This window comes from Azolla caroliniana, unplaced genomic scaffold (assembly GCF_043228905.1).
Source record: "Azolla caroliniana isolate FFs.n. ecotype wild unplaced genomic scaffold, voAzoCaro1.0.p SCAF_12, whole genome shotgun sequence".
In the NCBI taxonomy this organism is placed as follows: Eukaryota; Viridiplantae; Streptophyta; class Polypodiopsida; order Salviniales; family Salviniaceae; genus Azolla; species Azolla caroliniana.
The window spans coordinates 17,450,241-17,471,323 of NW_028230447.1; the positions used below are offsets into that span (position 1 = coordinate 17,450,241).

Consider the following 21,083-nt stretch of genomic DNA (forward strand, 5'->3'; position numbering starts at 1 on the left):
TGCCTTCATATGCATGCATACATGTTGTATTTGTGATTTGCTCATAGAAGTGGTCTTTGGAACTTTGGACATAGCACGTTGTATTTGTGCATAATGTATTTCTCATTGATGTTTATATGTTTGTGTTTCATTAGCTTATTGGTCATTTGACCATGTTTTCTCATTTATGTTTATCTTTATGTTTCATTATGTTATAGGTCAAGCAACCATCTCTCATTTATCGTGGTTTGAACCACAATTTATGACAAGGTTTTCTCCAAATTTGTATGGCAACCATGTCAATGAGGTTGTTCTTATTTACAAATAACAATTGTGTCATTGCCTATCATTGACAAAGTTCCTAGTTTCCTCTTACCTCAAAAGCCTTAGTGTCTCTTTTTATGTATACATTTGCATATTATATCGATACTTTTATTCCCTAATCTCTCATGGCATTTATATTGTGCACTCATTTTTGTTTGTGTGTAAGTGGTGTGAGTGAATACATAGGCGCGAGTTTCTTCAAATGAAAAAGTGATGATGAATTTGGATTAACGCTTGACCTATAAATGTGAAGATATATATGGGTTGATTATGTATTCAACTTTTGCACTTTCTAAATGATCAATGATACCCTTGCAATGTTTTTAGATCTCGATGATTGGTAGTCACCACAATGGTGAAATGAATGTTAATTATAGCCTTACAATGTTTTAAGATCCCAAAATATGGTAGTGTCACATTAGGTGAACTGAATATTGATGTACCTAAGACAATCCTATTGGGATACAACTGACAAACACACTAATCTTCTATGGTGTCACAAGCTTTTGTTTGGGAGGTAGGTAGTCATTTAGGGCCATATCATGCTTCCTTTGTGATATTGCCCTTCCCCTTGTTCAGTTTAAGTTCACACTTGTTGAGATTCAATTTACTTTTTATAAACCATGCTAGAGTTCAAGGGAAAGGGCCACCCATTGTTTACAAAATTATGTTTCTCCAATATTGAATGTGTGTTCCTAGTTTTGAAGTTCATTTCCATTTCAACGTTGTTAATGTTTCATTGGTCACAAACTTGGCTCTCTTTAGAGCTATGCTTGAGTGATGCCTCACTTAGACAATCTCTTTTATATTAAGTTGAATACTTCATCTTGTTAAACATTATGTTAAGCACATTGTTTTATATGAAATTCTTTATTCAAGTCGAACATTTTCTATTGCTTATCTTATGTCATATTATTTTCTTACTATTTCTTTCTAATGGCCAATGCTACCACTCTCACTCCATGTTGTAGAAAGAGGATGATGACAATGCGTAAACATCTCATGAAAACCTTGTGAGCTTGACTGATGAGAAAGAAAATATGCAATCCCATCCATATGTGGGGCAAACCTCATGATGCTCACCTCTTTGTTATGATAAATCACAGCATGAACCATGCCATCGAAATGTAACCCAAAATTAAGCTCTTAACAAGGGGATTCATGAGTCAATTGTGAACACAAAAGAACAAGCCAACTTTTAAAATGATGCCTTGGATTATGTGAGGATGAAATCCTTGCCTTATTGGACATGTATTTTTTTAATTGAATGTGTTATATGCATATAGTTTGCCTTGAGTGCATGCATGCATGTTTTAATTGTGATTTGCTCAAAAAAACTATGTTGGAACTTTAGACATAGTGTGTATGATATATTTCTCTTTAATGATTATCTTTATGTTTCAAAGTTAAGGAACATGTTGCTAGGGTCTAAACACAATATACCGAAAGCTTTTCTCCTTTAAATTTGTATGGCGATCATGGCCTCTCCAAATTTGTATGATGATCATGTCAATGAGGTCATGCCTATTCAAGAACTGGAATTGTATCACTACCCATCATTGACAAAGTTCCTAGTTTCCTCTAGCCTCGAATGCCCTAGTGACTCTCTCTATGAATACATTTTCATACTATATTGACATTTTATTTGCATGGCTTTTCTCCTTAAAATCTGTATGGCGATCATGGCCTTCTCCACATTTGTATGATGATCATGTCAATGAGGTCATGCCTATTCAAGAATTGGAATTGTATCACTACCCATCGTTGACAAAGTTCCTAGTTTCCTCTAGCCTCGAATGCCCTAGTGCCTCTCTCTATGAATACATTTTCATACTATATTGACATTTTATTTGCTAATCTCTCATGACATTTATACCACACTTATGTATGTCTACGCATAATTGGTGCAAGCACATGCAAATGCACAAATTTCTTCAAGTGAAAAAGTGATGATGACACTAGATTAACGCTTGACTACTAAAATATGAAGAATAAGTATGGGTCGATTATGGATTCAACGTTTGCACTTTCTAAACTATCAAAGATAGCTTTGCAATGTTTTCAAATCCCAAAAATTGATAGAGTCACATAAGGTAAACTGAAAATTGATCCACTTGACACGAGCCTATTGGGATATCCCTAACATGCATGATAATTCTCTTTTACAGTGTCATGAGCTTATGTTTAGGAGATAGTAGTTGTTGAGGAGTACATCATGCTTAGTTTAATGGGACTGGCACCTCTTCATTCGCGCTCTCAATATAGCTCCAATAGCCCTGCTTGAGCAGGTAACATGCTGCATAATTACCGTGCTCCAACTCTTATGTAGGAAGCGAGCTCCCCATTTGCTTGTTCATCTCCCCTTGATCAACTTTCTCCCTTGTTTCTCCTGACTAGTGCACATCTTTCCTTGCAGCACTTGTTGATGGCGATTGCTGAGGTTGTCTTCAACCCTCTTGCTCTGATACCATGTAAAGAAGCAAGTGTGTTTTTGTTGCGGAAGCTTTGCGTAGTGTGCACTGTTTGTGTGGTAGAGATTGAGAGCTGGGATGGGGGGAGAGAGAGAGTGTGTGGTAGTTAGGTGTAGAAACAGAAAGTAGATTACCTCGCTCAACTCATCCAACCCTACAAGCCCTTGGATTCCTCTCATTAAGGAGATGGTGGGCTGACACAAGTACAACATGTACATTGGGATTGGGGGGACGACCCATAAAGGCATCGACTACTTTGTACACAGAAATCTAGATAACTAGATTTCTAACCAATCATTTGGCCGTACCATAAAGTTGAGTTTGATAACTCAATCGTTTCCCACTCAATTTCTCAGCATTCAACCCTTTTCAGGTACTTTCCTCCCCCTAATTAACAATCGGCAACGGTTCAGTTTGGTTTGAGAGGGTCAAAACCGAACCGTTTAAAAATTTTGATACCTAAACTGAACCGAACCACAAAACCGTTAAAATTTTCAAACCATTAAAACCGCGGTTTCGGTTTTCAACGTAGGTCAAATTTTAATTTTTAAAATTTTAAATTTTTAAAGATATTCCTAAAATGTGATAATAAGTTCTAAAAATAAAAAGATTGTTTAAAAACAATCTTTTTAAATTTATTTATTTTTTTAAAAGTTAAAAATAAAAATAAATACCCTTTAAACCGCGGTTTTTGACTGTTGAAACTGAACCGAACCGTTTAAAAAAAACTTGAACCTGAACCAAACCGTTTAAACCGTTAAGCCGCGGTTTCACGGTTCGGTTCAAACCGAACCGTTGCCGATTGTTACCCCTAATGCCGGGAAATCTTCTTTATTAAATATATTGTCATCATAGCGAGTCGTATGAAGGTCGCCTATCAATGGTTCTAAATAGTTAATTATAGATGGAGATTCAAAACCTACATAGATTCCCAATTTTCTATGAAGCCCCATTGACATACACTTAGGTGATGGTATTGGGACGTATATAGCACATCCGAATTTTTGAAGATGGGAAATATTCGGTTCTTGTCCATGTAAATGTTGTATAGGGGATACAACATTGTATGCAGTAGGTTTGAATTGAATTAATGTTGGAACATGCAAGACAACATGTCCCCGACATGTAGTTGGTAAATTGCTCTTTATTAGCAATGGCCTAGCTATAAGCTTTATTCTCTTAATTAATGATTCAACGAAACCATTTTGAGTGTGGACATGTGGTACTGAATGTCCTAGTTTAATTCCCAATGCCATACAATAATCATTGAATACCTTTGAGGTAAAATCCTTGGTATTATCCATTCTTATGGATTGAATGTGGTTATCCGAGAAGTTGGCCCTTAATTGGATTATTTGGGAAATAAGCCACGCAAAAGTGTGGTTTCTAGTAGATAGTAAGCAAATAATGCTCCATCTAGATGATGCATCCATTAACACCATGAAGTACCGAAATGGTCCAGATATAGGATTAACATGACCACATATGTCTCCTTGTATTCTTTCTAGGAATATTGGTGATTTTGCTTGCACCTTCAAATAAGAGGGTCTAAGGATTAATTTCCCTTTGGCTCAGTTGGCACAAACAAAATTTTAGTGATTTGAAAATCCTTCGTTTTCAAATTATGGCCATTTGAACGTGAGATGATTCTTCTCACTGTCCCTAGACCTAAACGTCCTAACCTATCATGCCTTATTCTATAAAGCTTGGGATTCTTAAAGATTGTTTTCATAGCAACATTTTGGGGATTTATATTAGTGTAGTACAAGCCAGATTACATAGAAGGGAACTTTTCAACAACAGTCTTTTTATTTACGTCTAATTTCGTTATGAGAAGCCATTTTAGGCCATCCTCATTTTTTAGTCTCTATATGATAGCCATCAGTACATATATCTTTAAAGCTTAATAGAGTGTGACTGGACTCAGGGGTATAGCATCTTCTATGATGATCTTAGTACCAAGTGGGAGAGCTACAATTGCTCTCCCTATTCCGACAATATTTGCTTTGCTTCTCGCAATGGTCGTAATATTCACAATCCTTTTCTTTAGAGTCTGGAAGTATTTGGTGTCTCTAAAGATAGTATAATTTGTGGTATAACTGTTTACTAGTCTGGAATTTATGTTGAAGTGTGAGGATCGAGTGTCTTCTAAATGGATCAACACCTCTTCTTGAAAATGTTGAAGTTGGGATAAGATAGTCTTTTGCAATTGGATTAGTAGGAACTTCAAAAAGCTCCAACAAATTCCATCGTGGGTGATGGCCTTTATAGGCAAAAAAATGTAGTGACCTTACTTGAAGAGTGGACTGAGTTATTGTACGAGGTAGATGCAAAAACAATTCTTATTTTAGCCTAAACTTAGACGTGAGATGCATGATTAAACACACATTTGGATGGGCTATTCAATGTGATGTTTACAACAAGTTTGATAAGAAGTAGATGTGCAGAAAGCCAGATTTTGGTGCAACGTAAACACAAATTAGACGCTAGTCATCCACACTATAGATGCACTGCATTGTACTGGTTTGACACATAAACCAATTGTTATAATAATGGGTGGAGAAATTTGGTAAATATGTTATAAATTCATCTATATATTAAATCATATCAAGAGTGTTGGTTTACAAATGCACCAATTACAAAGAAACCTTGTCATTAGACACATATTCATCGATATCATTGTATCAATGTCCCATATCCTAACTCAATGCACAAGTCCAAGGGAAGATGATCATTAACGTTATCTTCATTAGATATTGCATCTTAGACTAGATCGTCCTGATTCAGGTGTTTGGCACTATCTATTCTACATGTGTGTCAATCACCACCAATATCACACACATCATAATCAATACCTTCATCAAGTGCATACGATTGTGCAACTCTCAGTTGTTATGACTTGTTGAGGTACCGACCATATGAATGTCATGTAAGGATGCGTTGAAGAACTAATTTCGTACGTGGGCACCATCTATTCATTAGATATTGCATCTTGGACTAGATCATCCTGATTCCGTTGTTCGGCACCATCTATTGTACATGTGTCAATCACCACCAATATCACACATATCATAAGTAATACCTTGATTAGATTTCGTATGTGGGCTCATTGGAATCATGTACTACCACTTGTCATTATGAAACATAGGATGAAAAATTGCTTGCAATTATAATAATATATCGTTGACATATAAGCATTGTACATAAATATGATATTTGTTATATGTGTTGATAGATAATTGAATATTTAGATCAATTATATATGTACAATAGATACATGTTCACATTGGGATGGCAAGATGAATATCCCCTCTTTGTAGTGCTTTGTTGAGCTGATTGTCGTACATCCACTAGCGTGTAAACTGATGGAGGATCTAGGAATGTTACCCATTACATCTATAAACCAAGTGATAGTAGACATAAAATCTCCAAGCTTGATGATTTTTTGGATTATTCCACAATATTCCTCTATTTGTCCATGTCCCCCCTCATACATGCCAATCACTCCACAATCCCTCATGTACCAATTATTGTCAATGCTATCCATGCGGTAATGTGTGCCCTCGAACCAAATCACATCATATTATGTGCATCGGACACTACTTGCAAGTCTCTACTTTACACCCCTTGATTACCTTGTGAACCATCAAATTCTCATGATATCTCTCTTTGAAATCTAATACATAACCAACAAATCCAATCCACCACAAATGCTTGTGAATTGTGAAGCAAGCAAGCATCAAATAACACACCAATAAGTCTCATTGGAATCTAACAAAATACTAGTTATAAAAAATCCAACCAACTATAACTGTATACACAATGCTTGGATGAGTGTTAACGATTTCTAATGCAAGTCCATATATTAGATTTCACAAACCATGAAGACACGGAGAGTTTTTTTCTCCACAAGCAAAGACAAGATCTTGGAGATCAACTCATTCCAAAATGAGACAAAATGAATGATCATATACGACCAATTCCAAAATAAGAAGAAACAACTTAACTTGAAAAAGCTAATTAAGTGCAGTTCTTGATATCTTGATCTGTATCTTGCATCTTCATGTTCACAAGCATTTCAACTTTGAGATGTACCCTTTTTACATCTAAAGGGTTGAACTAACAAAGTTCAGTTGACATGATGGATACTGAGCCAATGCTGGAAAAGGAAAGAAAAGAATTCTTCCATTATTCTTCCATTAAATTGAGAATAATGGGGAATTAACGGGGAGGTGAATCCACAACTCATGCATCTGAAATCTTAAAAGCATATATCACCATTTCCAGGATTCGATGAAATCATCAACTCTACATTGACAAACCATTTCGAGGATTTGATGGAATCATCAACTCTGTGTTGATGATTGAGACCATCTCTTGCATTTACAACATTGGGCTATATATTTTCTTGCATGATTATTCTTCGTAAACTGGATAAACCGACTGAGATCTACTGCTATTCATGCTTCTTGACAGAAGTCCGGATTTACTCAGTTGCATCAAAGGTGGTGGTTTCTTGTTACGGATGTTGTCACGTTCCAACTCATAATCGAAATAGATAAAATCTGACAAGGCTTGTATGTTGTGATTGGCATGGGTAGGGGAGCATGCAGTTCTCTTTGAGCTCGGTGATGGCATACGAGAGACACTTGGTGTCTCAAAGGGTGTCCCATACAAAGTCAGATTGAGAGAATATTTGAATGAGAGCTCTTGTTGCCGAGATGGACTGTGTATTCTCATCGAATGTGGCAGCTGTGGCATCACACGCCTGTTCATCTCATCAGCATATAGTACATCATCCACACGAGCAATGATGTTGGATGCTAGGCTTTCTAGTACTCTTGAGTAGCTCTCTAAGATTGATTGACCAACATCCTAGAATATCAATAAACAAAGTCAAAAACCTCATATACACAATGAGTTATAGCTATCCAAATGAAGCATAACCTACATAAACATGCAAAGCTATGGAACTATTTCAGTAATATTGTTTTTAAAAGCGGCAACGATAGCAGGTTGTATGGCAAAAAAATGGTACACGTGTCAACGACAGATTAGTACCTTGTTATATTGGATCTTTGTCACATCTAAACAGGACTGTCGGAGATGAGGAAATCTCTGCCTTAAGCAGACCAAAGTACTCTGGGCTCTGTGTGCAAGCAGATCCCGCCTCACGCCATCAGATACAAAATCTTTCACTTTTACCCAAGGTTGTTTTGTGCTCTGATGTATCTTATGGGCAGGTTTTGAAGGGTTTCTACGTCTCCACACATGAATTGCAGCTTCCAGGCGATTCGCCAGATCTATAACTTTGTGCTCACTTGAAACATCAGAAGTGGAAAGAAATGTCTCTGGAGAAAAGCACTCTGATGTGATGTCTTTGTACAAGGATTCTCCAAGGCTTGCCCTCCCCGTCTTTGAAAAAGAAGAAAAAAATTAAGGATTGGCTCATCTTTCATTTAAAAGCAGAAAAACTGTAGGAATGCAGGTTAGATTTATAAATCATTAAGGTTGCATTAAAACGCAATCAACACATTAAGCTCATTCCAGTTAGAATACCTTTGGAAGTGCATCCCAATAAACATTTGGGATTTCCATTTCGGACAAGACTTGGGAATTTATTGCCAAAGCAGCCTTGAGAATCTGATTTACACAATCCTTTTGATGCTGAAGTCTTTTCCTCTCCCCTTCTGACAATCCATCTCCAGGGACCTTAGCCGTAGGCAGCCACCACTTCTCTTCATCCCTGTGCCTCTGGGAACCATCCTCATCCTCATCAGTGGTCCCTTGTTCAACGTACCAGAACTCAGTCTGAGAGAAACAGTCTAGTGATTCCTGAAAGGAAATGAAAACCCATATAAAAAAGAAGTAGAAGTGATGAAAAACCATAATTCAATGCAGTCTAGTTAGAAAAGAAGCAACAAAGAAGTTCTTTGAACAGTCTAGTGGTTCCTGATACCAAAGATAGCTCAGAATTTTAAAAGAAACTACTGCAAAAGGAACTTCCAAAGTATGATGATAAACCACCCTTTAAAGAACCTTCTAGAAATAAAATGAAGAAAAATATGATTTACAACAGTTTAGTGAGACAGCAGGCACAAAAATAAATTATTCAAACAGAAGGCTCAGACAGAAAAATGAATTGCAGAATTCGTTTTCTAAAGATGGAAACTTTCTAGTTATTCTTGAAACCAAATAAAGGTTTACATAAGACAACTACAAAAGAGATGGACAAATATTATTCAGATGCTGCAAAATATTTACCAAAAGCATAGCATCCAACTTCTTCAGAGCTGGTATGTTAACTTGGAGATCAGCACGTGGCCTGTTAACCATGACCTGAAAGGAAGGACGACTGTTTCTTAGCTACAGTTACATGAGTGATTTTGCATAGTTCTCCATTGTCATCGTCTTTTTCTTCATCTTAACCCTTGAGTAATCTATCTAATAGTTTAACCTTCTAGGCCATTCCAAGAATTAGGGACATTTTTATTGCTTTCTATCTCAAGATGACCAAAGTTTGACATTACATCCAAATTCATTTATGAATCGAAACATTCTTACTGATGCATAGTATTTGTTTGGAGAGAAATGGTAGAGATGTTTGTGTATGTAGATTTTACCTCAAATGTGCTACCATCTTGAAAGGTTTGCAATGATGGTACAAACTCGACAATATGATCCGCAATGGAGAGCAACCACTCCATCTCTCGTTTCCATAGAGCCTTGCGCTCCACACTTAGAGGTTCAAGCCTCCATATTTCTCCAAACACTGATACTGCAGAACATGGTATAACTCCATCTTTAACTAACCAGTTTGGATGTCCAGTGCTTTGTTTTTATGAAACAACCATATAATACCAGAAAGATTAGTAATGGCATTCGAGATCGCAAGAGCAGAGCAGACTCCCTTTCCACCACCAGACATGTCTTCACCCAGAAGTAGCTTTGCAAATTTTTCCTTCATTAATTCAATCTCTGCAAAATAATCAGCTTGAATCAAGAAAGCATATAGAAACCAGGCTAGGTTGTTGCATATCTAGACATTATATGTGAACTGTAAAATGCACAACTTCTGCAAATTTTTCCTTCATTCATTACAATCTCTGCAAAATAAAGAAAGGTTGGCTTGAATCAAGAAAGTAGGGAACCAGACTAGGTTAGCCACATATGTAGAAATTATATGTGAGCCATAAAAAGCACAGATTGCAAAAAAACTAAATGAAATTTACATTTTCATTCCAAAAAAAATACAGATTTCAAAGAATCTAAAGAAAATGCAAACAACAATCAACATACACACAGCATCTACACGGCAATGCAAACTTCACCTAAATACTTTCTGTACGGTGTAAATGTAAAGTTTAAATCCACCAATTATATGAGCTTCACAATGAATAATAAGTGCTTTGAAATATGTAGAATTATATAATCCAAAACTAAATGTGTCACGGACATATCTAATGTAAGCATGATAATAGGGAAATAGATAAGAAGATAAAGAGACAAAGAGATACAGAAGGGCACTAATTCGCCTGGACCACTCCCAAGTGAAGGGGTTAAGACAGACCCTAGCCCTGAATGGTGTCCCATACCACCGTGTATGGACAATGAGTTGTACCTAGCACTGGATCACACTCAACACAAGAGTGTGTTCACCACAAGTTCACGGCGGTCTCAAGGTACTCTACTCACATGATCCCCCTTATGAGGTTAGCTAGGCCTCATATTTATATCCAGACCCAAGGCCTCCCAGCAAGTTCAGACTTGGCCCTTAATTGTTGACTCAATCCCTAGAATTAAAAGAAGCAATCCTCTCTTTTTTTTAAGATTCTAAGACGTCTATAATGACGCGAAGCTATGGATTCCAAATCAATTATCACAATACTTGAGGTTTAATCTACCAAATATATACAGATTCCAAATCATTTAATAGTAAATGAGAAGTTTCCAAAGTGTAGAATAAGAAATTAACAATGGAAGGTGAAGTTTGTTCCAAAAATGTACAGAGCTCAGATTATGTAAAAGATGGTAATCCAATTCCAATTCAGAAAGATGCAGATTTAATGCATCCAAACGTGAATTGTGAAGATAAATAGAAGTTTCCAATGCATCTAGAAGTTAATTGTGAAATTAAATTCACTGTTTCTTAAGACTTCATTAATATGTCAGTAACCTTACCAGAATCCTTTTCATTTCCACGGATGACAGAAGAATGTTTCTTAGTCTGATCCCGCTTCTTCTTCTGCTGCTGCTCCTGCAGGGGAGGAGTGTCAGTACTGCAGCTGCTGCTGATGCTACTGCTCGAAAAGGAATATCCTTCACCATTCCTATTCTCGTCGGTCCCAAAGCTCAGACTTGAAGTCTCAGAAGTAGCACAATCTAAACTTTCTGTAAAGTTTGACAGGTTACATTGAGCACGAGGAAGGTGTTCCATGTTTTACTGAGTATCTGATCAGAGGTTTCTTTTCATAATTCAGCTGCTAATTGTTATTTCACATGAGGAGGTTGAGAGTTGCAGACAAACATGGATGAATGGCTTGTCTGGAGAGAAAAGATCGGATGGATATGAGCTCGAAGAAAATGAACGAATTGATTGAAGAATGTTAAGAAGCAAGATACATGAAGAAGTAAGAAGATACAAGAAGAATTAGCAAGAAAAAGAGAAGCAAGAAAGCCAATTGCAAAATCTTTTTCTGTTCTCAGAGACAAACACACACACACACACAGACACACAGAATCACAGAAGGAAAAAGAAGAGTGTTTCTAGAAAGAAGAAGGAATTAGCCAGAAATCTCTTACGGAGAAAGAAGGAAGAAGCAATGAAGGAGACAGAAGTTACGGAGATGGCGAAATCTCTTTTCTGTTCTCTCAGAGACACGGAGAGAAGAGACGCAGAAAGAAATAAACAGAATCAAGAAGCAAAGAAAGAATGAGAGAACAGGAGAAGCTCCAGCGATGGCGAGCTCTCTTTTCTCGTGTTCCAGTCAGAGAAGAGGTAAAAAAAAAAAAACAGATGAACCGAAGAGAAAGAGGAAAGAATGGTCAAGAAACAAAGAAAGAAAAAAGAAGCTCGGGGCGATGGCGAATTCTCTTCTTCTTCTTTTCCTTCTTCTTCTTCTTCTTGTTCTTCTTTTCCTTCTTTTCCTTCTTCTTCTCCCGAACAAAGAACTAAACAGAAAAGGAAGTAAGGAATTAGCAAAGAGAGAAGTAGAAAGGCTTGCGAAAGGAAGGAGAAGCTCCGGCGATGGCGATGGCGATGGCGAACTCGACTCCTGCGTTAAATTTGCTTCATTTTTCACTCAGAAGAAGAAGAAGGAAGAAGAAGAAGAAGAAGAAGAAGACGATCGATTTATTTGAAAAACAGAAATCATATTTATTTATTTATCGATCTTCTTTTTATTTTTATATTTTATAATTTTTATTTTTATTTGATTTGATTTTATATTTTATATTTTATATTTTATATTTTATATTTTATATTTTATATTTTATATTTTATATTTTATATTTTATATTTTATATTTTATATTTTATATTTTATATTTTATATTTTATATTTTATCTTTTATATTTTATCTTTTATATTTTATATTTTATTTGTTTATTTTATATCTATTTATTGATTCGCTTTTCTATTTTTTTATTCCTTTATTTATCGATTTTTTATTTTTTATCGTTTATTTTTTATTTTTTATTTTTTTTATATTTTTATTTCTTTATTTTATATATATATATATATATATAATCTCGTTTATTTACTTCTCTATTTATTGATTCGCTTTTCTATTTTTTTTATTCCTTTATTTGATTTTGATGCCCTTTTATTTATGCTTGCATTTGGTTCCTTTGTTCAAACTGTTTTTATTTTTTGGGGGGGGGCTATTATTTTTCAAATATTGTTAAATAAATCTAGAAAAAAGGTAAATTCTCTTTTTTGCTTTCATTTTTATTTTTTATTTTTTAAATTGTGTTGTAGGAGCGGTGTTTCACATGCTTGCAAAAACCTGCTCAAATTTTAGCTTCAAATATGTATGTAATCAATTGAAGACATAAATGTATGTATGCATGTATTTTATGTATGTATGTACGTATGCATGTATTTTATGTATCTATGTATGTATGCATGTATTGTATCTATGTATGTATGCATGTATTGTATCTATGTATGTATGCATGTATTGTACCTATGTATGTATGCATGTATTGTATATATGTATGTATGCATGCATTTAAAATGTATTTTATGTATGTATGTATATATTCATGTATTATGTATGTATGCATGCATGTATCTATGTGTGATGTATAATTGTATTGTATATACATATGTATTTTATGTATGTATGTATATATTCATGTATTATGTATGTATGCATGCATGTATCTATGTGTGTGTATTTATTACTATGTATGTATTGTATGGTAGGTATGTATGTATGTATGTATGTATGTATGTATGTACCCATGTACCCATGTACCCATGTATGTATGTATGTATGTACCCATGTATGTATGTACCCATGTATGTATGTATGTATGTATGTATGTATGTATGTATGTACCCATGTACCCATGTACCCATGTATGTATGTATGTATGTACCCATGTATGTATGTACCCATGTATGTATGTATGTATGTATGTATGTATGTATGTATGTAAATGATGAAGACAAACATAACGTGCATTGTATGTGTGGCCCTCGTTGAGACTCAAGCTCGAGGGTCCAAAAGTTTGTTTGTTTTTTTCACCTTAAGGCTATAGTGATATTGCCCCACAAAACTTGACCACTTTCATGCGACGCTTTTGGAGATTGTCCAACAATATGCGTATGATGGAGATAAAAGTGGGTGCCCAGGAATCGGTGTTGCATTCTTACGATGGAAGGATCAGAAACTCTTAAAGACTCAATGTGCCATGAACACCATTTGGTTGTGTCACTCTCTTATTCCATCACACCTCCGAAAGCTCAAGTTGAACCGTACTTTCTTCAAATGGTAAGTGTTTTATTTTCTAACTTGTTATGAACACATACTTCAAATTGTCTACAACTCCTCTTATGCAATTGCAAAATGTCAATGGCACTTCCTTTTCATTGGACCAAGTAAGGTTGTTATGCCTTCCTAACTTTCATTCTGAACCCGACTAATCTAGAGCCTCACACTTCAATAACTTATGTTCACATAATGGAGAAGCAAAATGATATTCCTATCTTTACGTTCGTCCCCATCATTTTATGATGATGGAAGAAACATCATACACATAGAGATAGATAGGTTCATGTCAAAGTCCACAAGAGAATGGACACAATCATTGAGATAGGTGCAAGCCCATGGGGAGGATCAAACTTTGATTCTCTACATATTGTGTATTGAGGGACAAAAGATAAGGTATTGAGGAGAAAGAGATACCATAGATATATGTATGAAATGTTATAGTGACTTGATACAACTTTCCACCCAACAAAGTAGTGCATATTCAAACTCAAATGTAGATGCAACTCCACTTTGCGAGTCCTCTATAATTACAATCCTCATAAGATGCATGCTAATGTTATGATCACGACTGTAAAGTGTTCAGATATGTCCCGAGATGAGATGTTGGCCCTAGGCAAGCGGTCAGGGCATTCGAGTTTGTGGAGATTTCGCATAGTCCAAGTCATGAAACCTTCTTCAATGAAACCTTTTTCCATTCATGCGTCATTTCAACTAAATATAACAAGTTTGGTCCAAGTAGATCGCCATTAGATGCACTTGAACTTGGAATGCTCCATTGACATGTAAACTTTTCTAATGAATTGCTACAAGCAACCTCAATTGCTCCTTCTGATAGAATGCAAGTTCTATGTCGTAACAAAATGTTATGGATCCGAATATAATGACATAATCTTCCAACACTATCTAATGTCATGGAGATGACATACCATAACCACGAGATACATAAGGGTTCAGTCACATGCATAACAACTTTTCTCACAATGTAGTATATTTTACATTTTCTTTTGAAACATAGATCTACATTAACATGCCTAGGGTTAGGACACAAGTTTTTGCCACTATTACTAGATTACAATAAACAATAGCCATTGATATGAAATCGAACCTTGTAATGCATTTGTTCGTTTATTTACATGATCAATTAGCCCTATCCTATGTTATCGCATTACTCATCATTTGACACGTACAACCATTGTTTTAAGCTCGTATGTTATCACATTGCTCATAAGGCAAGTTCTTGTCTAGGATAAATATACTCCAACTTAATGAGTTTTTAATATTTTTAGAATTTTATTTAGTTATTTGATCAAACTTAAACTATTTCTGAGAGTAGTGATTGATGACGATGTTAAAATTTAAGTTGAATATAAAATTCCATTTAAAAGTTGAATGAGATGTTGGTTACGGATACCTGAAAAAGCTAATAACAACAATTTATTGATATGATACTGTCGTATAGTGCCGAGTTTCCTGATATGAATTAGTTTATAGTTAAAAGTCTTATGGGGTCGAGTGCCATGATATGAACTAATTACAATAAAAAACCGGGGATGGTTGAGTGTCATGATTACGACCTACTTTGTGATGCAATTGATCACGTCATGATATTTAGTTAGGTTTAAACCACGAAACACATAGCCAAGAAGGATACAATTATCCTAGGAGTAAAATGAACAAGTAGTGATGCGGAAAAAGAGTGTGCGAAAAATGAGAGTTTTACGCATGTCGAAATTGGTAGGTAATGTTGGAAGAAACATTTTGTTCACAAACATGCACAACTTATTTATATAATCATATAACCAACTTCAGAACACAATAGTTTCAATTATAGTTGTATACCATCCAAATCTTGTGTGATCCAATTTACCTTGAAAATTGTTATTAATATCTGCCTTCGTATATTGGAGGATACTAACAAACTTAGCTATTGTAAGAATCACAAGCTAGTAGAATAGACAATAATGTACATGCAGTCATACAATTTAAATTACATGGGAAACTAGCATGATTAGGTGAATTTGCAATTCACGACGTATGGGTTGATTGCAATCTTGGAACAAACATGAACTCCAACACTTAAAGCGAGCCACATAGGTTTGAGTTGGCTAGGATACTAAGCTCCTAATGAGAGGTCGTTCCTTGGTTAAATGCGCACAAAACTCTAAATAAGATAATCAAATGGTTTGCAAGGTTTGTAGGCAAACAAAAAGGTGACAAAGAGTTGTTTGAATAACACTAGCAATTATGTAAAGGACATGAACTTGGCCAAATCAAAAGTCGAGATTGAATTAGAAGCGTGATTGAAAAACACGTGGATGCAAAGTATGAAAGTTACAAGAAACTCATATATCAAGTATTCAACATTCATATATAATATTACGAGGAGGGTACTTTTGCATATTGCATGTGATTCTTATACATGTCAGTATAATATATAATATACAATGGGGAAAGTATGCACGTCACACCACTGAAAGGCTATATGTTATGTCATAGGGTTTTATCCAATAAACTTGGCTATGAAATAAATTGATATCGTTCTCCAATTGATAACCCAACTTCTGGGACCACAATCCTCACTAACTTAAACTCTATAGGACATTGTGCAATTATCTTTATCTTGCACACATTGAGACACTCCAAATAAAACAAAAACTCTACCAAGTGTGATGTGACAAAGATTTTCCCCACGAACGAATATCACCAAGTGCATCTCGGATAGGAATCATATATTCCAAGGTCACATGTTATGTAACAAGTGTTGTGAGGAGGAAGAAAGGAAAAAAAACCCGTATATATCGAGTATGCCAACTCTTGAATAGATAAGATGAAGGCCAAAAAGTAACTAATGAATCGTAAGTAAAAAGAGTGAAAACTCATGACCAAATGGCCAATATATGTGTTCTAAATTAAAGCCCCAAAACAAGTTATAACTTTTGTGGGCCCAATACAAATAGTCAATCAATCATCCATCGATCTTGATTATTATTCAATCTCTCCTAACGGTAACGATAAATTCAAAATCGATACGAAGGCGGGCATTTGTATGTACATATGTGTGTGTGTGTTTGTCTTTTTCTTTTCTTTTCTTTTGCAAGGCGACCGTTTTTTACTTAGCATTTTTTCATCATTAGTTCTCATTTGAGGGAGCGGATCTATAACACACACAACCCCATTTTGTTCTTTTTCTTGGGAACCACTATAATATGTGTTATCCATGTGTTGTGTAACTTTGAGAAGCTATTCCAAGCTTTTGGCTTCTTGTAATCAACATTGAGGATAATATATAATTTTCGAAGCATAAAGATTCCACATGACACTTGCTTTCAATCACGAGGTTTCAATTCTCGGGTGTATCATCGATATTTTATTGATCTATTTTTCAATATATCTTATGCCTAACTAGTTTTTCCAGCCTTGGGCATTTCTTTGAGTTGCACTTTTTGCAAAGTTCGCAAGCTTCATTTGTTGAGCACGGGCTCACACCAAGCTTTTCATATTTCTTATTGGCTATAACTTTAAAAGGAAAAACTCCCAAATAGCCCAACGTGGTAGCAAGTAGGTAGAATCTCATAGAGACCTTTATGACCCTTGCTAGGGAAGGGACACTTGCGAGCCTCTCAAACCTCTTTTATGATATGCTTGATATCCCATGTGGATCTATGCATATGACTAGATTTGAGGAAAAGAACAATGATGGCCATGTGGCGATGTGTGGCATCAATAAACCATAATCCTGGTGTTACCGAATTTAACCCTTGGCAAAAACATTTATGGTCTCCTACAACTTCTGAGTCTTCTTTATTGTTAACAATTGTCTTTGGGGAACCCCCTCCTCTTGAATTGATCATATAATCAATCAAGTAGAATATGAAATTGCTAAGAAACGAAGATGGTTTGTTTCGACATGAGAGACAATAGGTGTGGGCTAATCAAGGCGGCCTACTGTGTTTTATTACAAGGTGGAGAATAGGTTAAAGGAAAACAAAGGAAAAATGTTCTCATTAGGGAACTAGAGGACATGCTCACATTCGAACGAAGGATAAACTACTATGTTCATTACATGAATTTGAAGGTAATGGCGAGATGGACGATGTGGAAAGATGAAGCATACTTCTTGAGTTTTTGATAACGGTGAGTGTTGCCTACTCAAAGATGGGTAATTGGGACAAGGAGATTGCTAAAGATGGATACGAAAGAGATCGATCTCTTGGTAATGCTTTGATAGACATGTACGCAAAATGTGCCTCGCTTATGCTATCACAACTTGTATTGAGGATCTACAAAATCAAGATGGGATATTGATGTATGTGCCCTTCAAAAGTGAGATGTAGTGGCATGCAATATACTTATAATAGGGTATGTGGAAAATGGACCTACTTTGTGGATATCCTGAGTATGGTATGTTGGTATGGTTATGTTGAACATCTTTAGTACATGCTGAACGATTGAAACAGAGGGTTGGAATTGTTTTGTATGTTGTAGCTAATATGCCTTTTAAAAAACTAATGTGAAGTATATTATTATTATTATTATCATTTTGTAAGCTTCTAGGCAAACAAGCTGAAGTTGTAGCCTTCAGGTGTTTTTCCTTAATACTACTAAAGAAAATCTTTGAAGAAAAAAAATAAAATTGCTAAAGAAGGGCATGTGGACAAATTACAAAAATGTAGGGGCATAAGGGAAATAAACATGAACTCATGCCATTTCAATCATATTTTCCAAATTATATGGCATGTAAAGGATCCTTTGAATCCAAATCGTTCAAAGAACATCAAATGTGAAAGTTTTTGCCTTGGTTTCACCAAACACAATGTAGTATTTCAATGTTGCTAAAACTATAAACTATTTGCTGTATAACCAAACATTCCAAAGAAATTGTGTTTTACTTGGGTTATTGTCATTCAAACTCGAAGTATATACTTGCAAGTATTCAGCTCCAACATTTGAGATTCATTAATTTTGTGAATTAACCTTATTTTTTTTGAGAAATACAACAAAATTTTATGCAAATATTATTTCAAGCCCTCTAAGTTCAAAACCTTTTAGTCACCTCAAGGGCACAAAAAGCATTTTATTGACCAGAGGCACTTTCTCTCCGAATATTTCATAGCACCCTCCAAGCACAATCAAACATAGGGCTAGTGATCATCGTAAAACTTATGCTAGAACTAACACTCATGACAGGGCTAATTATTGTTTGTTTAGAGATGTAGAAGAGCATACACAAAATTGATGTGCCACTAGATCAAAAATCTTGCTAGAATCATCCCTGACCGTAGACAACAAGTGCACAAACGCCAACCATCTAGGGCGATGGGTGGCAACTTAGAGATGACAACACATTTTTTGGTCGATCTTGGTCTAGTGGGAATGTGTAGAGTAATGTAGGTCATATTTTAGTTTGCTTCCTGGAAACTATCAAATTTTGGGATGGTGCATGTTAGTTATAGTTGTCTCATGGGCCAAATTTGGACTTAGATGACGTTAATATATCTTTCTTTTCTCTCAGACTTTAGAAAATCACAGCCTATGCCAATTCATGTAGCCAAACTTTTCGACTCATTCCATGTCGTTACATACTCACAAAATTCGGATATCGCATACTTCACTCTTAGAATATAGTGATTCTAAGGCCCCATCTCTCCATTCGTGTGAGCACCGATTGTGTCATGCACGGTCATGCATCTTAATGTTAAAATTTTTCGGTTGGATCTTCTTTTGCTTCATGTTCACGAAATGCCTCTGGTCCTCGAGCATTGAATCAAATACTGCCAGCAAACCATCAAGGCCTTCAGTAATATCTGGTTCCAATACCTTCAAGGCATACACAATGCTCTCTAGTGTGGATATATACTCAGGTTTTGGTTCTTTCCTAACAGACCCATATAGACTAGGGGTGGAAACCAACAGCTTATAATGTGGTAGGTCATGAAGCCAAGGGTTCTCCATATACATCCGCTTTGCCTTGGACCATGTACCGTCCAACACAATGAGGTGACGGCATAAAGGACGATGGCTCTGGTCTTTTCCATGCACAAGAGCAGTGGATAGTTCCATAGCTTTCTCACTAGGGTAAAGGAGAGAGACCCCATGGGGAATCAAACCTTTCAATTCCTCGAGCGTAGGGACATGCGATTTGCTCTCTCCATGACCATCGGCAACATTGGTGCCATGCTTTATACACATAGAACAATTCATGTTCTTATGATTGGTATGGATGGAAGGATCCACATCAAAGAGAGCTGCTCCATTGATGCACATGGAAGGTTCTCTATTGGAACCATAAGTTGCATACATGCGGCGCATCTCATCATCGGAACCTTCCATGAATTCGATACCATATTGCATACATGAATTTGACACCATATTGCAAAGCATGCCATTGGGAGCTTCCTCTGATACCATATTACAAAGCATACCATGGGATTTGCCTTCACATAATACATCTGTTACATCTTTGCAATACATGCTATCCTTAAATACATTGGATATGATCTTGCCAAGCCTTACAATTTCTATCTCTGGCAACACTGAGGACTCTTTGGAGTCCAATTCACACTTTTTCTGGCGAGATCGGCATCTTTGCTGGATTCTTATTGATTCATCAGCCTCCGGAGCGGCCAAGAGATCTATGTTATCAAGCCCAAGCATTGCGATTCTCGATGATCCGAGTGCGTGATCCTTCTCCTTAGGGTTTTGCAGGATGGTGATCTTTGTCCTGTTGGGAACAATTTCTGGGAAACGCTTGCAAATGCATACCTTCATGGCTTTCATGCATCTCTTGCAGAACGGCCGCTTCTTATAACAAGAACGCTCATCATGATTTGAAGGAGAGCTCCCATTAATCTGCTGCTCTTCGTTAGATCCATGGGAGGAGAAGCTTCGAGAAGTGGACTTTGCAACGATACAAACATGGTTTCTCACTGATTTAGGGTTATCTGAGGAGAAAGGTCTGTGCACCCTTATGAAGCTGAAAGAGCATATATCTCTGAGCGAAAAGAGCTTCGTCATGTATATACCTGCGGGGCTAAGAGATGAGGTTAAAGCAATCAGACGCAGGCCATGGAAGCTGGCTGTAGTGTTATGTCGGCAGAGGGATTTTAGGGTTCCATCACAAGAGCTCAGTCTATGGATATGGGTGGTGATTGCTCTGTGTTCTCTGACCTGTGTTTGAACAAGAACATTAGTGTCAAGTGAGCAGAGGGATTTTAGGGTTTCATCACAAGAGCTCAGTATATGGATATGGGTGGTGATGCTCTGTGTTCTCTGACCTGCATTAAGGCTAAGAGAGCAGAGGGATTTAGGG

At 36.2% G+C, this 21,083-nt stretch overlaps 2 protein-coding genes and 1 pseudogene across 2 annotated transcripts; all 3 read right to left on the reverse strand.

Moving 5' to 3' along the window:
- Positions 1 to 5,818: 5,818 nt before the first annotated feature.
- On the reverse strand, positions 5,819 to 6,514 carry LOC147857292 (uncharacterized; annotated as a pseudogene).
- Positions 6,515 to 6,688: 174 nt separating this feature from the next.
- LOC147857293 (rop guanine nucleotide exchange factor 3-like) lies at positions 6,689 to 11,849 on the reverse strand. The gene is made up of 7 exons (XM_087328321.1): positions 10,956 to 11,849; positions 9,636 to 9,752; positions 9,398 to 9,552; positions 9,039 to 9,113; positions 8,334 to 8,609; positions 7,836 to 8,189; positions 6,689 to 7,649 (listed from the first exon to the last, which is right to left on the reverse strand). Exons 1-7 carry the CDS (start codon positions 11,209 to 11,211, stop codon positions 7,191 to 7,193), a joined length of 1,692 nt encoding a protein of 563 aa, XP_087184447.1. The 5' UTR covers positions 11,212 to 11,849; the 3' UTR covers positions 6,689 to 7,190.
- A 7,172-nt stretch (positions 11,850 to 19,021) lies between these two features.
- Positions 19,022 to 21,083, reverse strand: LOC147857294 (uncharacterized). Its single transcript, XM_087328097.1, has one exon. The coding sequence runs from the start codon at positions 20,786 to 20,788 to the stop codon at positions 19,445 to 19,447; it is 1,344 nt and encodes a 447-aa protein (XP_087184223.1). The 5' UTR covers positions 20,789 to 21,083; the 3' UTR covers positions 19,022 to 19,444.